This window comes from Macaca thibetana, chromosome 4, assembly GCF_024542745.1.
Source record: "Macaca thibetana thibetana isolate TM-01 chromosome 4, ASM2454274v1, whole genome shotgun sequence".
In the NCBI taxonomy this organism is placed as follows: domain Eukaryota; kingdom Metazoa; phylum Chordata; class Mammalia; order Primates; family Cercopithecidae; genus Macaca; species Macaca thibetana.
This window is the reverse complement of record NC_065581.1, coordinates 108962568-108985439: the sequence shown is the minus strand read 5'-3', so window position 1 is coordinate 108985439 and position 22872 is coordinate 108962568. Positions and strand designations below refer to the sequence as shown.

Here is a 22872-nt window from a genome sequence, read left to right as displayed (position 1 = left end):
CTTTATATTTGATAGACTGCTTGCAAATTAGGTAGTTTTATATGCTGTCATAATTTGGGGGAATTGATCAAAATCAAATGCTAAAACCTAGAAGATTCTAAATTTATATCTATGTCTATATATAATGTTTAATTTAATAATAGGTAATGAAAAACCTGAAATGACAGTTTTAATAAGATCCAATGTCACAATATACAAAATCAGACTTTAAAATTTAATAATACTTTGTGTTGCATTATTGAATAATGAATAGGTAATGACAGACCTGAAACAGCAGTTATAATAAGATCTGATATCATAACATACAAAATTAGACTTATAACTACAAATTAATAATAGTTCTCTGTTGCATTTCACAGTATTTTAGACGGTTTCACATATATTTCCACACTTGATTCTCAGTCTGTGAGGTAGTAGGGCAGATATTTTTATCCTCAAGTTGCAAATGAGGAAAATGAAATTCAGAAAGCGTGAGCAGTTTGCCCAAAGTCTCACATGCTATTTGAGAGACAGAAGCAGGGCTTAACCTGAGTTCACTGATGCAAACCAGACCAGAATTCGGAGACTCCTCTCCTTAGTGGTTAAAGCTGTCCCCTACCCTCCCCAAATAAAGAAAACCAAGTAGATATTGTTATGGTTAGTGATGGCTAGCCCTTTTGTTATCTGGCTCTTGTCACTATCTGAAGTATTTGCCTGGGACTAGGAGGAGGGTCCTAGTTTAGTATAAAAATCTCTCTGGAGCAACGTGAAGCCTGTTGGTATCTCCTGATAGTAGCACTTGCGCTTCCTCTCACGGTCTCGGCCAGCTGTAGATCTGCTTTTTTGCAGTGGCTCCGTTCTGTTTGCTGTCCCGGATCCGGGCCCCCGCCCTCCTCGCAGGCCTCTGCTCAGCACCATCTGCCCACCCAGAGGGTTTCCTCCTAGTCCCCTTCAGTTGCTCCATCTGGGCAGCCAGCTCAGGGCCTCAGTCCAAAGACAAAGCAGAGGCGGATGATTCTAGTTTTCTTTGCTATAAATGCCACACACATGGAACTAGAGAATTTGGGAATCTGACTCATCCAATCAAGCCCAGGCTAAAGGCAAATGAAGGAAAGGTAAATCTCGAATTTCCTCCTGAAAGCTATTTTTCCCTGGGACTCAGTAGATGACAGTGGCTGTTGGGATTGTGATGGCATACTTAGGACATTCCTCCACATTGCTGCACACTTCTGGTGTGGTTATTGATCACACTTTTAAAAAAGAAAAACTTCCACTCTGTAATTTTACTTAAAAAGCTACAGAGCATACTCATGTGAATGGCAATTGGGAGGGAATGAAGAATGGAAGATGGGATTTTGGGGGATTGGAGGGAATGGAGAATGGAAGGTACGATTTTGGGGAATTGGGAGGGAATGGAGAATGGAAGGTAGGATTTTGGGGAATTGGGAGGGAATGGAGAATGGAAGGTAGGATTTTGGGGGATTGGGAGGAAATGGAGAATGGAAGGTGGGACTTTGGGGGATTGGGAGGAAATGGAGAATGGAAGGTGGGATTTTGGGATATTGGGAGGGAATGGAGAATGGAAGGTGGGATTTTGGGGGATTGGAGGGAATGGAGAATGGAAGGTGGGATTTTGGGGGTTGGGGAGGAATGGAGAATGGAAGGTAGGATTTTGGGGATCGGGAGGGAATGGAGAATGGAAGGTAGGATTTTGGGGGTTGGAGGGGAATGGAAAATGGAAGGTAGGATTTTGGGGGATTGGAGGGAATGGAGAATGGAAGGTAGGATTTTGGGGGATTGGAGGGAATGGAGAATGGAAGGTGGGATTTTGGGGGTTGGGGAGGAATGGAGAATGGAAGGTAGGATTTTGGGGATCGGGAGGGAATGGAGAATGGAAGGTAGGATTTTGGGGGTTGGAGGGGAATGGAAAATGGAAGGTAGGATTTTGGGGGATTGGAGGGAATGGAGAATGGAAGGTAGGATTTTGGGGGATTGGAGGGAATGGAGAATGGACGGTGGGATTTTGGGGATTGGAGGGAATGGAGAATGGAAGGTAGGATTTTGGGGGACTGGGAGGGAATGGAGAATGGAAGGTAGGATTTTAGGGGACTGGGAGGAAATGGAGAATGGAAGGTGGGATTTTGGGGATTGGAGGGAATGCAGAATGGAAGGTAGGATTTTGGGGGACTGGGAGGGAATGGAGAATGGAAGGTAGGATTTTGGGGGACTGGGAGGGAATGGAGAATGGAAGGTAGGATTTTGGGGGATTGGAGGGAATGCAGAATGGAAGGTAGGATTTTGGGGGATTGGAGGGAATGGAGAATGGAAGGTAGGATTTTGGGGGATTGGGAGGGAATGCAGAATGGAGGGTAGGATTTTGGGGGACTGGGAGGGAATGGAGAATGGAAGGTGGGATTTTGGGGGATTAGAGGGAATGCAGAATGGAAAGTGAGATTTTTGGGGATTGGGAGGGAATGGAGAATGGAAGGTAGGATTTTGGGGATTGGAGGGGAATGGAGAATGGAAGGTAGGATTTGGGGGGATTGGAGGGAATGCAGAATGGAAGGTGAGATTTTGGGGGTTGGGGAGGAATGGAGAATGGAAGATAGGATTTGGGGGATGGTGAGGGAATGAAGAATGGAAGGTAGGATTTTGGGGGATGAGGAGGAAATGGTGAATGGAAGGTAGGATTTTGGGAATTGGAGGAAATGGAGAATGGAAGGTAGGATTTTGGGGGATTGGGAGGAAATGGAGAATAGAAGGTGGGATTTTGGGGGATTGGAGGGAATGGAGAATGGAAGGTGGGATTTTGGAGGATTGGAAGGAATGGAGAATGGAAGGTAGGATTTTGGGGGTTGGAGGGGAATGGAGAATGGAAGGTAGGATTTTGGGGGACTGGGAGGGAATGGAGAATGGAAGGTAGGGTTTGGGGGGATTGGAGGGAATGGAGAATGGGAGGTGGGATTTTGGGGATTGGAGGGAATGGAGAATGGAAGGTATGATTTTGGGGAATTGGGAGGGAATGGAGAATGGAAGGTGGGATTTTGGGGATTGGAGGGAATGGAGAATGGAAGGTGGGATTTTGGGGATTGGAGGGAATGGAGAATGGAAGGTGGGATTTTGGGGATTGGAGGGAATGGAGAATGGAAGGTAGGATTTTGGGGAATTGGGAGGGAATGGAGAATGGAAGGTAGGATTTTGGGGGATTGGGAGGGAATGGAGAATGGAAGGTAGGATTTTGGGGGATTGGGAGGGAATGCAGAATGGAAGGTAGGATTTTGGGGGTTGGAGGGAATGCAGAATGAAAGGTAGGATTTTTTTTTTTTTCTAGGTCCGTCATTGTGTCCGTCATTGTGATTCAGTTTTTTAAAGTTCCAATATTTATTATAATTGTCCTGTAAATAAAATATAATTATAAAAATATTTGTACACAGCATAAAATGTTTGCTAAGTATACACACACTTGGTGCCACATTATTCCAGAGTAACTTCACTTAAATTACATCTCTTCCAGCCCTGGGCCTTGCCACATATTGTTATAGCTCATACCCATTCCTGCAGGTTAGAATACCTTCACAGGGGTTACTGCGGGTGACTATACCTATACGTACTTTTGCTATTTGTAAACATCAGGCCCTTTTAAAGTACTTTTTTAAAAAAAGAGTTTACATGAAATCTGTTTTTTTTTTTTTTTTTTTAATTTTTTCAGCCCCCTTTCTATTAACTAAAATAGTTTTTAAACTGGAATATCATAAAATTCCTTTAATAAAGGAGTCAGGGGGCCAGAGGTTACTGAACATTTGCCTTAAATATTTCCTTGCTTCCAGACAAAAATCATAGCTGAAGCATGACAGATAAATATCTGTTCAACTTGTCAAACTCCTCGGGGACAATAATTACTTAGCTTCCCTCAGGGATTATCCTTCCTGTCAATAAATTTCTCATAAATATTGGATACATTCTTCCTCCTACAGTTTAAGGCTGTTTTTTTTTGTTTTTTGTTTTTTTCCTGCCAGGACTGACCCAACGTTGCACATTTTGTCAGCATTGTGCACATGTGAAAATGCATGTTGTTCTATACTTCTGTCACTCCCTGTTTGCTTTTCTCTATCTTAATTATGGAAATGTATCCTTGTGAGTTGATACACCAGTCTTTCTGTCATACCCAGTAAGGAGGATTCCCACCCTTGGTCTGGGGTCCCCATCAACTGTGTAGCACATGAATTGCTGTCACAGGTGTCTGCTGAGTGCTTACATGAGCCTCCAGGTGCTAGGGCTTGAGTGCACAGCGTCCAGTAGAGGATGGGGTCTCCTGTGTTTTTAGAAATATCCCACGAAATAAAACAATTAAGCTATTTAATTGCAAAAGTAGTAAGATGAGCTTAGGTTCTAACCTGCCGCTGGGCAGAAACTTCCACCTGGGAGCGATTCTGCGGCTTTGAATTCTGACCTCTTTGTGTGTCCATGAGCCGCTGACACAGTTGGCCACTCAATTGCAGTTTTGTGCACTGGTTTTGGCGAACTCAGGGCCTGTGCTGTGTGTGCTGCAGCTCAGGAGGGCTGACAAAGAGAGGTGGCTGAGGAGCGAGAGGCCGGGAGCCTTTTGCCTCCAGTGTCATCGCTGGACCTTGGTCTTTACGAAAGGAAACAAATGAAGGCTCACTCTGATCCACTCGCTGTGACAGTCTGAGTGGCAGCAGCCAGCAGCTTCTCTGGCCATTTGTAGTTCCCTCAGTTAAAAAAATGAAAGGGTAGCTGAGGTAGAGCAGTGGCTCAGGTTTTGAACTTTATTTATTTATTGTTATCATCATCATTTTTGAGAGAGAGTTGACAGTCTTGCTGTGTCTGTTGCCCAGGCTGGAGTCCAGTGGCTTGATCTCAGCTCACTGCAACCTCTGCCTTCCGATTCAAGCAATTCTCCCACCTCAGCCTCCCAAGTAGCTGGGATTACAGGTGTGTGCCACCACACTCGGCTAATTTTTTTGTAGTTTTAGTAGAGATGGAGTTTCACCATTTTGGCCAGGCTGGTCTCGAACTCCTGGGCTCAAGTGATCCATCTGCCTCGGCTTCCCAAAGTGCTGGGATTACAGGCTTGAGCCACCATGCCCAGGCAGGTTTAGAACTTTTTTTTTTTCTTTTGAGACGGAGTTTCGCTCTTGTTGCCCAGGCTGGAGTGCAATGGCGCAATCTTGGCTCACCGCAACCTGCCTCTTGTGTTTAAGTGATTCTCTTGCCTCAGCCTCCTGAGTAGCTGGGATTACAGGCATGCACCACCATGCCTGGCTACTTTTGTATTTTTAGTAGAGATGGGGTTTCTCCATGTTGGTCAGGCTGGTCTCGAACTCCTAACCTCAGGTGATCTGCCCACCTTGGCCTCCCAAAGTGCTGGGATTACAGGCGTGAGCCACCGCGCCCAGCCGGTTTTGGACTTTTAAAAGGTGGGCTTCTTGTGGTCCAGCCCCATGTGTGAGATGGGGCCAGGTTCTAGTGGCAAGTCTAGCGGTTGCTATCCCCTTTTTAGATGTGTGGCACAGCTGCCTACTGAAAGGTAGGGGGTTGGCAGCATAGCAGGCACCTCAGTCCTCATTAATTAAAGGCTGAGCTATTGGATTTCTGGCTGATGGCCAAGTGGAAAATGTATTTGACTTTATTTTTTTATTTTTTTATTTTAAAATGTATCTGTGTGGATAGACTCAGGCAGATTTGTGTTTGGTTTTGTTAGAAGAATCTAGCTCTGGTGTCTTTCTTCTCCTCCCACTAACTGTAAAAGTCACCACTGAGGCTGGGTGTGGTGCCTCGCGCCTGTAATCCCAGCACTTTGGGAGACCGAGGCGGGTGGATCACCTGAGGTCAGGAGTTCGAGACCAGCCTGGCTAACATGGTGAAACCCCGTCTCTACTAAAAATACAAAAATTAGCCGGGTGTGGTGGCGGGCACCTGTAATCCCAGCTACTTGGGAGGCTGAGGCAGGGAAATCACTTGAACCTAGGAGGCAGAGGTTGCAGTGAGTCGAGATTGCACTGCTGTACTCCAGCCTGGGTAATAGAGTGAGACTCTGTCTCAAAAAAAAAAAAAAAAAAAGTTGCCATTGAATCCTCCTAAGAAGATATACAATACAATAGCCAATAAGCACATGAAAAAGATGGTTCAATATCACTTATCATTGGAGAAATGAAACTGACACCCATAATGAGATGTGTCCATTAGGATGACTACTGTCAAAAAACAGAAAATAGCAAGCATGGGTGAGGATGTGGAGGAATTGAAACTCTGCTGCACTGTTGGTGAGCATGTCAAATGGTGCAGCTGTTGTGGAAAACAGTATGGCGGTTCCTTAAAGAATTAAAAATAGGGCTGGGCACGGTGGCTCATGCCTGTAATCCCAGCACTTTGGGAGCCCAAGGTGGGTGGATCACTTGAGGCTGGAAGTTCGAGACCAGCCTGGCCAACACGGTGAAGCCCTGTCTCTACTAAAAATACAAAAATTACCTGGCGTAATGGTGCGTGCCTGTAATCACAGCTACCTGAGAGGCTGAGGCAAGGGAATCACTTGAACCCAGGAGGCGGAGGCTGCAGTGAGCCGAGATTGTGCCACTGAGCCTGGATGACAGAGAAGACTTTGTCTCCAAAAAAAAAAAAAAAAAAAAGAAGAATTAAAAATAGAATAACCTAATGCTATTGCATTTCCACACTTCTGGGTATATATCCCAAAAAGTTGAAAGCAGGGTCTGGAAGGGATAAACACCCATGTTCATAGCAGCATTATTCATAATAGCCAAGAGGTGGAAGCAACTCAAGTGTCTCTCCATGGGATGGATGAATAAACAAAATGCGGCATATAGATAGATAGATAGATAGATAGATAGATAGATAGATAGATAGATAGAATGCTATTCAGCCTTAACAAGGAAGGAAAGTATGACACCTGCTACCACGGGGGTGAAACTTGAGGGCATTATACTAAGTGAAATAAGCCAGTTGCAAAAAGACAAATACTTTCACTTACATGCAGTATCTAGAGTCCTCAAATTCATAGAGACAGAAAGTAGAGTGACAGTTGCCAGGGGCTGTGGGACTGGGGAGTTGCTGTTTAATGGGTGCAGAGTTTCTGTTCTGCAAGATGGAAAGAGTTTGGAAGATGGATGTTGGTGATGGTTGTGTAACAGTGTACTTACTGCTGCCCTGTACATTTAAAAATGGGTAAGATGGGCCAGGAGCGGTGGCTCACGCTTGTAATCCCAGTACTTTGGGAGGCTGAGGTGGGCGGATCGCCTGAGGTCGGGAGTTCGAGACCAGTCTGACCAACATGGAGAAACCCCGTCTCTACTAAAAGTACAAAATTAGCTGGGCGTGGTGGCTTATGCCTGTAATCCCAGCTATTCGGGAGGCTGAGGCAGGAGAATCGCTTGAACCCAGGAGGCGGAGGTTGTGGTGAGCCGAGATCGCGCCACTGTACTCCTGCCTGGGCAACAAGAGCAAAACTCTGTCTCAAAAAAAATAATAATAATAAAAATAAATAAATAAAATAAAATAAAAGGGTAAGATGAAAAATGTTATGTTATCCATGTTTGTTTGACCACAATTACAAATAAACATTTTTTTTTTTAAAGGAACAAAAACTCACTATTAAGCCTTCACCCCTCTGCTTCCCATGTCTGTGGCTTCGTATCCAGCAGTGAGCATGGCCAGAGGGGAGCTTCCCCGTCTCATCCAGTCCTCCTCCCTTTCAGAAGCCCTGCCTTATCCCTCGGGGGGGGCCTCTTGCCCCTACTAACATGTGCTTAAGAAAGCTTTTAATCTCATTTATGGGGTCAACGTCTACAAGCCAAATTATTTTAGCCAAGGACTATTCAGTGTGATGTTACATTTTGGGCTGTGTTTTTATTGCTTGGTCAAATAGAGAACAAGGGCCACCTCCGTCACGCCAGCCCGACGCTCCTGCAGCGCTGTGAGACTGAGAGTTGTTTTCCTGGTCGTGGTGACAGATGAGCCACGCATGACTCACTGGAGCGGTCTCCCCTGAAACAAAGGCATGCATTTGACTGCAGACTGGGTGTTGAGTTGGTGGCCTTTGCAAGACTGGATGGGCAGTTCTGGCTTCAGATGACCCTGATGAATCACACGGTTTACAGACGTTTCACTTATTACCTTGACAGTGACCCTGGACACCAGTTGTTTCTTCTTATAATTTGTGTTAAACCTTCCTTTTGGCTTTGTGGGAGCTTGGAGTAAAACGCTTCACAGAGGTTTCTTGCATTTCTGTTTTTCAGGCTCACTTCATGGACTCACTTTGCGTGCTTGTTAAATGTGCTGCGTTGCTCCCAAGACCATGTAAAGCCTACTGACCACTAATCTCCCTCAGAGCAGAAACTAGACTTCAGGTAAACCCAACCCATGTGCCTTGGGGGTCATGTCAAGTTGCATGACTGTGATTAGGGTAATAAGTAAAGATTTAATTATTTGGGCTAGTGGTTTTGATTTTAAAATATTTGATAATTACCACCAAAGAAAAGTCAATCCATTTAACTTCTGTTTTGTGGCTACACATTCTTAGATATAAAAGAATTAAAAATAAACAGCCTACTAAATATATCTGGAGACTTCACCAGAAGAGCACCACCTCCAACTGACCTAAAATAGTGATATACTGGTTTGAGTGAGAAACTAGCTGGGCATGGTGGCCTGTGCCTGTAGTTCCAGCTACGTGGGAGGCTGAGGCAGGAGAATCCCTTGAGCCCAGGGGTTTGAAACCAGCCTGGGCAACATAGCAAGATCCCACCTCAAAAAAATTATTTCAGAATCAAAAGAGATGGTTTCGTCTTTCCTCCCTCCCTCCCTCCTTCCCTCTCCCCCTTTTCACTTTGAGTTTGGCTTAACTAATAGACTCCTTGAGCAAACTGGGGTTTTTACAAGGAAGTAAGAGTCTAATATTAAATTTTTCTGATGCCCTTATTCTAAGTCAGCTTCATACTTACTTCTCTCATTATATTCTAAAGTGAAGACACCTGAAGTCTTTAGAAAAGCTCTAGAGATTAGTTTTATTAAAATGTTTTTCTTTCCCAAATGAGAGCTCTTGTTTTTTCCCCCATTTTTCATCTCAGCCTCATTTTTGAGGACTTGCAGGCCTTCTTCTTTTGTGGTATTCCTAGAGCCCCAACAGAGCCTGGCACTTGGTGTCATGTTATAAAAATGTGGTAGTTTTTGAGTAAAAATCTCTCAAAATACTATGGAGAGATGTTAGCTCTACCAGTAGTTTATGTATAATGAAACTGTATCTCTCTGATCACTGAAATCTATGTATTTAGACTGACAGAATAAAGATACTTTCCCTGATTTTTCTCTTTAAGAATCATTAATTTGGTCTGGTGTGGTGGCTCACACCTGTGATGCTAGCACTTTGGGAGGCCAAGGCAAGAGAATCTCTTGAGCCCTGGAGTTCAAGACCAGCCTGGAGCAACAGAGTGAGACCCCGTATCTTAAAAAAAAAAAAAAAAAAAAAAAAAAAAAAAAAAGCCTGAGTTTGAGCGTGGTAGCACATGCCTATAGTCCCAGCTGCTTGGGAAGCTAAGGCAGGAGGATCACTTGAGCCTAGGAAGTTGAGGCTGCAGTGAGCCGTGACTGCAGCACTGCACTCCAGCCTGGATGATAACAGTGAGACCCTGTCTCAGAAAAACAAAACCCAAAAAACAAAAAAAAATCGTTAGTTCAAAGTCTCCCAACACCTGAAGCAGATCTTTCTCATAAGCTGATTTTTATGCCTGTTCAACTTCTAAATTAATATTGTCTAATGAATAATGTCTTTAAAATAACTAGCAGACAAGTGTGCAGTGTTGTCTGTGTAGCTAATGAGCAGCCTCTCAAAATAAGGAGAGCCTGTTCTACTGACTGACTCTTGTCCCTACTCCTTTGAGTCCTTCCAGGCACTAAAGTTGCTGTGTAATATGCAGCACACTCTTTTTAAAAGTTCTGTCATAATGGAGTGTAATTTAGGCCACGGTCTTACTGATGCAACTGTTCTTAATTTAGGTTAAAATGGGCAACTCCGAGAGTCAGTACACCCTTCAAGGATCTAAAAATCATAGCAATACTATCACTGGTGCTAAGCAAATTCCTTGCTCCCTGAAAATACGTGGGATTCATGCAAAAGAGGAAAAGTCATTGCATGGATGGGGTCACGGAAGCAGCGGAGCAGGTTACAAGTCCAGGTCCCTGGCCCGAAGCTGCCTTTCTCACTTTAAGAGTAACCAGCCTTACGCATCCAGACTCGGTGGCTCCACGTGCAAGGTCTCCAGAGGCGTTGCCTACTCCACGCACAGGACAAATGCCCCAGGGAAGGATTTCCAGGGCATCAGTGCTGCTTTCTCAACTGAGAACGGCTTCCACTCTGTTGGCCATGAGCCGGCAGATAACCACATCACCTCCAGAGACTGCAACGGACACCTTCTCAACTGCTACGGGAGGAATGAGAGCGTTGCCTCCACTCCGCCGGGCGAAGACCGCAAGAGCCCCAGAGTGCTCATCAAAACGCTGGGGAAGCTGGATGGGTGTTTAAGGGTCGAGTTCCACAATGGTGGCAACCCCAGCAAAGTGCCTGCAGAGGACTCCAGTGAGCCAGTGCAGCTGCTGAGGTACTCACCTACCTTAGCATCAGAAACCTCCCCAGTGCCTGAAGCCAGGAGGGGGTCCAGCGCCGATTCCCTGCCCAGCCATCGCCCCTCTCCCACGGACTCTCGCCTGCGGTCCAGCAAAGGCAGCTCCCTGAGTTCTGAGTCATCCTGGTACGACTCCCCTTGGGGCAACGCTGGAGAGCTGAGCGAGGCTGAGGGCTCCTTCCTGGCCCCCGGCATGCCTGACCCCAGCCTCCATGCCAGCTTCCCACCTGGTGATGCCAAAAAGCCTTTCAACCAAAGCTCTTCCCTCTCCTCCCTTCGGGAACTGTACAAAGATGCCAACTTGGGGAGCCTGTCCCCCTCAGGTATCCGTCTTTCTGATGAATACATGGGCACGCATGCCAGCCTGAGCAACCGCGTCTCTTTTGCCTCTGACATTGATGTGCCCTCCAGGGTGGCACACAGGGACCCCGTCCAGTACAGTTCCTTCACTCTCCCCTGTCGGAAGCCCAAAGCCTTAGTTGAGGATACTGCAAAGAAGGACTCCCTCAAAGCCAGGATGCGACGGATCAGTGACTGGACGGGAAGCCTCTCAAGGAAGAAAAGGAAACTCCAGGTGAGTGTACCTTAGAGCAGAGGGAAGGGTCCCCACAGTTTCCCCATCTGGAGAAGGGGAAGGTTAGTAGAAGCCACCATAGAGTGTTGTCGGGGTGCTTAAATGATCTGGCAAAAGTGAAGAGTTCAGTGGAAAGCCTGGCTTATCTCATTTTCAGGTGTGGGTTTGTTTTTTCTTTTGCTTCAGATATTTTCACTTTTAGCTGACAACTTTAATCTTCCCGTGTCTTAGTCAGCTTGGGCTGCAAACAAAATACCACAGACTGGGTGGTTTAATCAACAGACATCTATTTGTCATAATTCTGGAAGTCAGAGGTCAGAGTACCAGTGTGGTCCAGTTCTGGGGAGGGCTCTCTTCCTGGCTTCAGACGGCCGCCTTCTTGCTGTGTCCTCACACAGCAGAGAGAGCGGGAGGTCTAGGCTCCTTTCTTCTTCTTATAAGGACCCTAATCCCATTATGGGAACTCTACCCTCTTGACCCTCTCTAAACCAATTACCTTTCAAAGGTGTCAGTCAAATTCCACTGGTAGTTAAAGCCTCAACATGGATTTTGGGGAGGGGGGAAACAAATGTTCAGTCAATAGCATTCTGGTTCTGTGTATGTCCCCGCACTCTTGCCTGCACTCCACAGGCCTAATCTTAAGACTTGGCCATAGCTGGGCGCGGCAGCTCACGCCTGTCATCCCAGCACTTGGGGATGCCAAAGCGGGCAGATCATTTGAGGCCAGGAGTTTGAGACCAGCGTGGGCAACATGGCAAAACCCTGTCTCTACCCAAAATACAAAAATTAGCCTGGCGTGGTGGTGGGTGCCTGTAGTCCCAGCTACTTGGGAGGCTGAGGCAGGAGAACCACTTGAACCTGGGAGGCAGAGGTTGCAGTGAGCCGAGATCACGCCTGGGCAACAGAGATTCTGTCTTTAAAAAAAAAGTAAGTAGAGTTGGAGAGAATTCCTGAAATAATTGGTTATCTGAGAATTTTACTAGACTTCATTCTTACAATCCAAACAAAACAGATGAGATTGTCATTATTTTTGGTTGAGTAGGCACGTTAAATTTGATATTACTCTGATTAAATTAAAATTTCTATGCTTAAGTTGGTACATCAAAAAAAAAAAGTTGATGATATATCTACAGTGTAATCTTTTTTTTTTTTTTTTTCTGAGACAGAGTATCGCTGTGTTGCCCAGGCTGGAGTGCAGTGCAGTGGTGCGATCTTGGCTCACTGCAACCTCTGCTTCCTGTGTTCAAGCGATTCTGCTGCCTCAGCCTCCCAAGTAGCTGGCATTACAGGTGTGCACCACCATGCCCGGCTAATTTTTGTATTTTTAGTAGAGACAGGGTTTCACCATGTTGGCCAGGCTGGTCTGAAACTCTTGACCTCGGGTAATCCTCCTGCCACGGCCTCCCAACGTGCTGGGATTACAAGCATGAGTCACCACGTCCGGCCTCTGTGTGTAATCTTCACCTCCTCATGGAGATAGCTAACGGCATCCTGAAAATATCTTGTACCTAAGTGCATGTAATAGAAAAATATATATACTGATAAAACTGATAAAATAAGAATCGTGTATATACTTCTGTATCATGGCGTGTAGAGTTTGACTGGGGGAGCAAAGCGGCTTATCCACCAGGAAGAAAAGTGATAGTTTGCCTTTTTAGGTAACTAGAGGCGATTGCTAGATTTTCAGTTTGTTGTTTTTTTTTTTTTTTTTTGAGACGGAGTCTCGCTGTGTCTCCCAGGCTGGAGTGCAGTGGCGTGATCTTGGCTCACTGCAAGCTCCGCCTCCCAGGTTCACGCCATTCTCCCGCCTCAGCCTCCCAAGTAGCTGAGACTACAGGCGCCCGCCACCACGCCCGGCTAGTTTTTTTTTTTTTTTTTTTTTGTATTTTTAGTAGAGATGGGGTTTCACCATGTTAGCCAGGATAGTCTCGATCTCCTGACCTCGTGATCCACCCGCCTCGGCCTCCCAAAGTGCTGGGATTATAGGCTTGAGCCACCGCGCCCGGCCTGTTGTTGTTTTGTTACATGTTTTTATTTTTTTATTTGTAGAGGGGAGAAGCTTCTTTTAAAATTACTCTGTATAAATACTGGAGTTGAAGGGAATTTGTGTGGGCAATTAGTCTCTAGCAAAATTGCATCCTAGATAGACAGAAAATTATAAAATTATATTAATTATATGGAGATTTAGGGGTGGAAAATAATATAACTTTTTTGAGTAGATTGCTTCAGATTTAAAAGTTTGACATTCATTACTTCCTTCTGATGCATAGCGTGTCTGCCTCCACCGCCCGCTCCTGTGCTGGGCTTGGGTTCTCCCTCCTCCTCCTTCACACAGAGATGAAGAACAGACGATCAGCATCCTGTTTTCAGGACCTCTTCATGTCCCTGAATACATTGTAGTCATTTGTATAGTGATTTTACTCCTGGATCATCACTTTTTCAGACTAAACCACGAAATAGTAGAGATTTCCTTGACTCTTTTCTCTCAGTTCCCATTTCCTAAACAACTGATCCCAGCTGAGCATAATGGAAGATGCAGCTTCTGCTTACTCAAGGGCGGCAGTCCCAGGTGGACAACGTCCACACCTTTTTGATTCAAGTGTCATGGTGCCGACCTGTGTTCAGCTGTCACCTACTGTGTCCCCTAGTTGGTGGTGGCATCGAGCCAATGATCTGCATCTCTTATGTGCACTCAGTGTGTTGCTCATCTGTGTATGTGGCCTGGCTACACGTGGCTCTGCGAAGCCTCCTGCAGTGTCAGTTCCCACTCAGTTCAGAAGTAGACCAGTTGCCGCTGTGTATGAATCATTCTATCATGGGCAGAGTGACCCTCCTTGCCTCTCCTGCCCACGGGAACTGGGTCTCCTTCAATTCTGCATTGTCCAAAAACTTAACTCTGAACTGTGTGCCTGTAGAGTTAAAAACAAACTGGTTAGGGCTGGGCGCGGTGGCTCACGCCTGTCATCCCAGCACTTTGGGAGGTTGAGGCAGGCGGATCACTGGAGGTCAGGAGTTCGAGACAAACCTGGCCAACTTGGCGAAATCCCATCTCTAATGAAAATTAGCTGGGCATGCTGGCATGTGCCTGTTAGTCCCGCCACTTGGGAGGCAGAGGCAGGAGAATGGCTTGAACCCAGGAGGTAGAGGTTGCAGTGAGCTGAGATCATGCCAGTGCACTCCAGCCTGGGCAACAGAGTGAGACTCCATCTCAACAACAAACAAACAAACAAACAAACAAACTGGTTAGAAAGAATTAGAATTTTATTATTTATTTTATTTTTTGAGACAGAGTCTAGCTCTGTTAAAAAAAAAGTACCTTCTTAGCAAATTTTAATCATAGAATATATTATTATTCACTGTAGTCACCATAATTGACCTTAGCGCTCCAGAACTCATTCCTCCTGCAAAGCTGAAGCTTTGTACCCTTTGAGCAGCACCTTCCCATTTCCCTCTCTTGCCCCTGGCAACCACCATTGTACTCTCTGCTTTGATGATTTGGACTATTTCATATTCCACGTGTAAGTGGAATCTTGCAGTACATGTCTTTCTGTAGAAGTGACATCTCTGAGTTTTTATTCTTTTTTTTTTTTTTTTTTTTGAGATGGAGTCTCACTCTTGTTGCCCAGGCTGGAGTGCAATGGCGCCATGTCGGCTCACTCAAGCGATTCTCCTGCCTCAGCATCTGAGTAGCTGGGATTACAGGCATGCGTCACCACGCCCGGCTAATTTTGTGTTTTTAGTAGAGACAGGGTTCTCCACGTTGGTCAGGCTGGTCTTGAACTCCCGACCTCAGGTGATCCGCCTGCCTCGGCCTCACAAAGTGCAGGGATAACTGGTGTGAGCCACTGCGCCTGGCCTAAGTTTTTCCTCTTGAGTCTTTACTCATCTCCACTCCGCTGTACTGCCCTGGTCATCAAGTTACATTAGTCCTTGTTTCTGATTATTCGATTTGGTGGAAGTGAAGTCATTTGTATGGAAATGGAAACATATGATTTGTGTATATATATAGCAGCCACCTTAGTTTCATCTACGTAACACAGTGATTAAGAATTCTTGCTGAACCTATTTAAAGACGTTCTATATTTTTTAAAGGCTCTTTTTTATTAGCCTGAAAATTAGTCACTGGCTATTAGGATTCTAGATAAAAAGATTTAGAAATTTATTAGAGACTGGGAGAGTTCATACTACGTATAAGAATCAGTTATAAATGCTAAAATGCATTCCCCCCACCCCCGCCATTTCTGACAAAGTAAAATCCTTGCTTTGCTGTGGTTAGATATGTAAAAGTTGCCACTGTAACTTGAGAAGCAGTGTCAAGAGTGTGTGTAGGTCACTCTTAACTTTGGGACTTTTGTGCCTTTCTCTGGCAGAGTTGTGCTTGTTTTGAAGCATTCCATCATGGCCCTGGCAGGGTATCAGAGGTAATTCCAGTGTTTTTGGGTTATGAGTCAGAGGGATATATTTATCGCTGAGATAATGTTAATACTAGCTAGATGAGAAGTGTTTCTTCACCTTTCCTGCCTTAGCCTCCCAAGTAGCTGGGACTACAGGCGCCCGCCACCACACCTGGCTAATTTTTTGTATTTTTAGTAGAGACGGGGTTTTACCATGTTAGCCAGGATAGTCTCGATCTCCTGACCTCATGACCCGCTCACCTCAGCCTCCCAAGTAATCCCTTGCTGGGATTATAGGCGTGAGCCACCGAGCCCAGCCAGGAGTTTTTGAAAAGCAACAAAGTGAGAATTAAAAAAAAAAAAACTCTTAAGTATTTCAAAAGTTTCCTGTCCAAGTGACTCACAGTAGCTGGTTTATTTGCTCTGTTATACATAAGCATCAGTGTATAAATATGACTGGAGATCCTGTGTAAATGGTGACAAATCATATTTCCATTTGTAATATCTGCTTGGGGTGCAGTTGTTCACAGCTCCTGGGTATTTGGAAGTACTCTCCAGTTGTGTGATCATTCTCTTACAAGACAGCAAGTAATTGCAACTTGATTTTTGGATGAAATTTCTGAAAAGGAAACCTCTCTACACAATGTAATATTCAAAATAAGACCTTTAGTCAATGGTCCTTGACCCAGTTTTCCATTATTTTTATTTTAATGCGTATGAAAATATAATCGAAAGCCCACTAGCAGCTGAGTAGTCTTGAGTGTGCTTGGCGTCTCTGCAGGGTTATCTTCATTTAAGCCGTAAATGTTGAACGTCAGTGCCTTTTGAGTCAGAAGTTAAGCTCACTTTATGCTGAAAATTTTAATTAATGCCATTTACCAGTGAATAGCCTGTATGCAAATTATTTTTCTTGAGTGACTAGACTTCTAATCCAGATATTAGAGAAATGTCTTCGTGTTTTCAGCTCTGTGCATGGCCAGCTTGATGTTCAATGCACCAGTCCTCACAGGGAGCAACGGTATTATATAAGTATGAATTGTATTTAGAGCTGCCTATGTTTGATTTTTGTGTTGGAATAAATACTACAGTTAAGAATCATGTCTTTGATGTCTCCAGTACCTAGAATAAAATAGGTACTCAGATGAACGGATGCGAATGAATAAATAAGTATATTTTTTCATGAAAGTAATTATCAAATTAAGAAAGAAATATTAATTATGAAAAAAACTGACTGGGCTCGGTGGCTCATGCCTGTAATCCCAGCACTTTGGGAGACCGAGGTGGGCGGATCACCTCAGGTTGGGAGTTTGAGACCAGCCTGACCAACGTGGAGAAACCCGGTCTCTTCTAAAAATGCAAAATTAGCTGAGCATGGTGGCGCATGCCTGTAATCCCAGCTACTTGGGAGGCTGAGGCAGGAGAATCACTTGAACCTGGGAGGCGGAGGTTGCAGTGAGCTGAGATTGCGCCATTGCACTCCAACCTGAGCAACAAGAGCGAAACTCCATCTCAAAAAAAAAAAAAGAAAAAAAAGAAAAGAAAAAAAAGCTATAGTTACTAGCCAGTACCCTTCATAGATAAGGAATCCTAAGTGTATTATTATTATTATTATCATTATTATTATTGTTATTTTTGAGATGGAGTTTCGCTCTTGTTGCCGAGGCTAGAGTGCAATGGTGCGAACTCGGTTCACAGCATCCTTCGCCTCCCAGGTTCAGGTGATTCTCTTGCCTCAACCTCCCAAATAGCTGGGGTTACAGTTGCTCACCGCCATGCCCGGCTAATTTTTGTATTTTTAGTAGAGACAGGGTTTCACCATGTTGGCCAGGCTGGTCTCCAACTCCCGGCCTCAGGTGATCCATCTGCCTCGGCCTCCCAAAGTGCTAGAATTACAGGCATGAGCCACCTTACCACCTATTATTTTTACTATATGAACTGTGAAAATAAGATACTAGAGATCTCAAAGTCTAGAAGTCTAGACCTGGGCACTTGGCCAGAAGCTGGGGACTATAGGGAGAGGAAGAGAAGTTTTTGGGTTTTGTGTAACAATACTGAGTCCCTACCTCCCCCACCCTGCTGGTACTAGTAATTTTCTAGTTTACCTTTCACATGATCCTGGGGAAAAATAAATTGCAAGAATATGAATTCTTTCCTGGAAGATACTGATTCATGGTTAGCAATGAAGAAGGAAATATCATTCTAGTAATCTTCACTAGTGTGTTGTAAACATACTAATTTCTCGATGCTAAGCATAGGTTAGATTTAGGAGAGCCCTTGGTGTTTTATTTACCTCTTTAGGCGCTAACTCTACTGGATATAAGTTGGCTTAGGCAACCCTATTTTAAAAATTCTTTCTGGTATGAAGACTTGATGGTTAAAGATGTATTTTTGTCATCAGAATCTTGCTTTGCATTATATTATTAGCAGCCACCGGTATTACACTTATGCTGTGTTCAAGAAGGGATGCTTTGGATAGCTGTCAGCTCTGATGGGTGATCTTGTGTGTTTCTCACAGGAGCCGAGGTCCAAGGAGGGCAGTGACTACTTTGACAGTCGCTCTGATGGACTGAATACAGATGTGCAGGGGCCCTCCCAGGCGTCTGCTTTTCTGTGGTCAGGGGGCTCTGCTCAGATCCTGTCTCAGAGAAGTGAATCCACGCATGCAATTGGCAGCGATCCCCTCCGACAGAACATTTATGAGAATTTCATGCGAGAGTTGGAAATGAGCAGGACCAACACTGAGAACATAGAAATGTCTACAGAAACCGCCGAGTCCAGCAGCGAGTCGCTCAGCTCTCTGGAACAGCTGGATCTGCTCTTTGAGAAGGAACAAGGGGTGGTCCGGAAAGCCGGGTGGCTCTTCTTCAAGCCCCTGGTCACTGTGCAGAAGGAAAGGAAGCTCGAGCTGGTGGCACGAAGGAAATGGAAACAGTACTGGGTAACGCTGAAAGGTGAGTGCAGTGTCACCTGCTGAGGCCACTGGGAACCATTTCCTCCAGCCACGTTCTTTCCCAGGAAGTGCCAAGAGTCTAGCATTGATGTGAGTTCACATGAGGGGTTTGACACCGGATCCATGGCCTGCCTTACTGCGGATACTTTCTCACACCTGTGAAATAGGTTTTACCTACTATTCATGTGCATTATGCAGTTCAATAAATAATTATTGGATTTTTTACTTATTTTTATTTTTTTTGAGACAGAGTCTTGCTTTGTTGCCCAGGCTGGAGTGCAATGGCGTGATCTCAGCTCACTGCAAACTCTGCCTCCCAGGCTGAAGCACTTCTCGTGCCTCAGATTGTTACAAGTAGCTGGAATTACAGGTGTGCGCCACCACACTGGCTAATTTTCATCTAATTTTTAGTAGAGATGGGGATTCATCATGTTGACCAGGCTACCCTCATAACTCCTGACCTCAAGCAGTTTGTTCACCTTGGCCTCCCAAAGTGCTGGGATTACAGGCACGAGCCACCACACCCGGCCTCATGTAATGATTGGATTTAGTACTTATTGCTTATTTTATAGGTATGCCTGTACTGTCTGTGATAGTTTTGCTGGATTTGGAGAAAAAAAAGTAAATAACCAAAGGTAGTTTAGTTATTTGGAAGGCAGCTTCTGAGTTTCACATTCTGTACATGTTCAGAACTCCAAAGAGGTTTTCTTTCCAGCTTGTGCAACTAAGAATATCATCTGGATTATTGATTTGTCATTCCAGCTTTATGAACAAAGCCTACTTGTTGTCGTCACTAACAAGTGCAGCTGTCTTTTTTTTTTTATTATACTTTAAGTTGTAGGGTACATGTGCACAATGTGCATGCAGGTTTGTTACATAAGTATACGTGTGCCATGTTGGTTTGCTGCACGCATCAACTCATCATTTACATTAGGTATTTCTCCTAATGCTATCCCTACCCCAGCCCCCCACCTCCTGACAGGCCCCGGTGTGTGATGTTCCCCTTCCTGTGTCCAAGTGTTCTCTTTGTTCAGTTCCCACCTATGAGTGAGAACATGCGGTGTTTGGTTTTCTGTCCTTGTGTTAGTTTGTCGAGATTGATGGTTTCCAGCTTCATCCATGTCCCTGCAAAGGACGTGAACTCATCCTTTTTTATGGCTGCATAATATTCCATGGTGTATATGTGCCACGTTTTCTTAATCCAGTCTGTCATTGATGAACCAGCTGTCTTTTTTTAAACATAAAGACAATAGGAGTAAGAATTTGTTTTGTTGAGATGAGAAACGTTTTTTTATAAGCATTGCCATTTAAAAACTATAATTGCCTCATATAGATTTGAAGAAATCTAAATGTCTCGTGAGGAAGCAAGAAGCTCCAAATCTGTACAGCGTTGATTTATGCAGATGCACATAGAGCTGCCTCGCAGCCTCTGGCATTCTGCACAGCCCCCTGGGACTCTTTGTCAGAGGAGCTGAGTGTGTTGTTCAAAAGCCAGACCTCATCATCGAGTGATGCCCTTCCCTGTCACAGGAGAGAGCAGAAACATCTGCAAATACTACGTGTGCAATGCCCGGTGCCCTCTCAATTACCCCTTTCTAGCTTTTCTTTGCCCCTTATTGAACAGTTGGAGCCCTGCTCCCCCAACCATGGAGGGCAGGCATCATGCTTTGGTTACCACAAGCCCCTCTGGTACCTCTGATAAAAGGGGCAATTGCAAAGGTGTTTCATGTCCAAGTGATACCTTTTCCTAGCAGGCCGGTAGGTGTACAAAGCCCAGGGGCCCAGCATCCCTCACGTACTGCAGTCCTCTTTTCCATCCCTAGATTTGGAGGCTTGTAGACATTGTGGCTGGCTGAGGAAGGTAAAGAACGTCCCCAGTTTTTCCATACTGGACCGGCAGATTTCTGTATTGAATGACAGAAACGATTTGGAAAGATGAAATAATGGGTTGAATCTGGCAGGATTAAAATGTAAAGAGATAAGAAAGTTCTGCTTTAAGGTTTAGAAGTCAGATAGCTACCCAAGGGCAGGATAGGGAAATGAGGCTGCCAACTGTTATGAGTGAGGCCAGGCGTGGTGGCTCATGCCTATAATCCCAGCACTGTGGGAGGCCAAGGCGGGTGGATCACCTGAGGTGAGGAGTTTGAGACCAGCCTGGCCAACATGGTGAAACCCCATCTCTACTAAAAATGCAATAATTAGCCTGGCATGATGGCAGGTGCCTGTAATCCCAGCTACTCAGGAGGCTGAGGCTGCAGAATCACTTGAACCTGGGAGGCGGAGGTTGCAGAGAGCCGAGATCATGCCACTGCACTCCAGCCTGGGCGGCAAAAGTGAAACTCCATCTCAAAAACAAACAAAAAACCAAAACAGCATTATGAGTGAAAAAGATGTTGGGGTTTAATGTGTAGGCCATGTGTTTCCAAGGTGATGTGGCTGAAAAAGTAAATGTGATTTCAAAGAGCAAATGTGATCTTTAGCTACCTTATCAGAGATGCACCGTGATCATCAGCTACCTCGTTGGAGATGTCATATGATCATCAGCTGCCTCCTTAGAGATGCTATATCTCTTGCAAAGGAGATGACAGTCTCTTCTTTCTTTGCCCTGGTCAGAGCTGTTCATTTCCCTCCTTGTGGGCACAATATTGCAGGAGATTTGTTAGGAAGTGGGAAATTGATCCCTAAAAGGTTCTCCCGGAGGATCCCTAAATGGTGAGAGAGTGAACATATTCCCTTAAGGGGTGAACGTGTGGGACTGTCTGTGAATCGTAGACGGAAGCTGCCTCCTAGTCACATGATATGAATAGTTAGAACGGATGCACATTACCCCATCATGTGTCATGTATCTACTTTTTAAATGTAAAATTTGTTTCTTAAAATTAATTCTTTGAGAATTTCTTCCCTGCCTGTCTATGGATTTGAAAACCCCCAGTATACATCACCCCAGTGGTAGGGGGCTGGACTGGGGGCCAGGGTGACTCTGTGTGTTTGTGTGTGTGTGTGTGCGTGAGGGGGAGAGAGAGAGAGAGAGAGAGAATATACCACTTTGAGAAGCAGGGCCATAGGTGACGACAAGGAGATTTAGAGCTGTGCCACATGGAGGAGGGCAGAAAGATCTAGGGATATTTAGCGTGGTGAAAATAAGAACTGGGTGGGAGTGAACAGCAGTGTGTGGAAGAGACATTGACTTTATTCTGGGTGTGCAGAGGTTAGAATGGAACTAATAGATGGGAGACAGGCTGATTCTAAATGAATGTAACCACAGTGACAGCCATGGGCACATGGAGAGATACTCCCTTCTTGATTTCTCTGCTACTGACCACATTTGCCCAGAGCCAAGCTGTTGCAGGCTTCTTGAGGGAAACTCAGGCAGATATCACTTAAGGACTGGAAGAGCTGATTGGCAGCTTCCTGTATTTTATCCCAAAAGATAGACCAGGAATTTCTGGCTACCAACTTCAGGGGTAGTGATGGACCTGAGTTGTCACTGAGCATTGCTAGATTTGTAGTCTTGGCTAGGCCCTGCTTTCCTAGTTTTTTGCTTGGGAAACACTTCAAGATCCATGGATAAAGGGTGCTTTGTAGTATAAATGTTATCAAGCACACATTTCTTCCTTTCCTTTGCAGCCAAGGCAAGACATGCGATAAAGATGTTTTCCCGCAGCATAACCTTTTCCATTGGTTTTTTTCTACACCTCTTTCCTCTGGGAATTCTGTATGTTGAATTCTAATTTCTTGGCTTAGAATACAAGTTGTCATGTTTGGACTCACTGTTTGGTTTAATCTTAGTTAAAAACACGTATATATGTATACACACACAGACATACATTTAAGCCTAATTTTAAATTTATCCTTAAAGTATCCATGTCAATAAATGGGAGACAGTTTTCTGGAGAGAACCGTTATGAACAAGCCATCTGGTTACCTGCCTACCTGGAATGTATAGGTGTGCTAGGAACATAAATGTTTTTCAAGGCTTTAGAGGATGTAATAAATTTTTAACAAGGGTAATTCTGCTTTCCATTTGTCTTTTCCAATGAGTGGGTTTTCATGGAGTTCACTGGGGACTTCCTGGACTGAAGAGTTGGCAAGATCATTAAACATATCCCTCAAAATGTGCGACAGGCTGAGTGTCCGTGTCAGGAGAGGAGCTCATAAAATAATTTTAGGATACTGGTAATTCTGCCCTGAGATAGGCCAGCAGCAGGGAGGGGAGGTTAAGAGGGTGTCATAGAAAAGGTGCATTTGAGGGAAAACCAAGCCTAATTGTCCTCCTTCCCCTGGGTGAGATTTCTACTAATATTACCTCTCGATTCCTGTACT

General features: G+C 44.8%; 1 protein-coding gene across 4 annotated transcripts in view; it reads left to right on the top strand.

The window, feature by feature from the left end:
* TIAM2 (TIAM Rac1 associated GEF 2) overlaps positions 1–22872 on the top strand; it is a 273384-nt gene that overhangs the window by 131833 nt on the left and 118679 nt on the right. For all 4 annotated transcript variants that reach the window (XM_050786779.1, XM_050786780.1, XM_050786782.1 and 1 more), the window contains 3 exons: positions 8250–8360; positions 10006–11205; positions 18115–18550. In XM_050786779.1, the coding sequence (XP_050642736.1) occupies positions 10012–11205; positions 18115–18550 (1630 nt within the window). In that variant the 5' untranslated portion in view covers positions 8250–8360; positions 10006–10011. The remainder of the gene's footprint in view (positions 1–8249; positions 8361–10005; positions 11206–18114; positions 18551–22872) is intronic.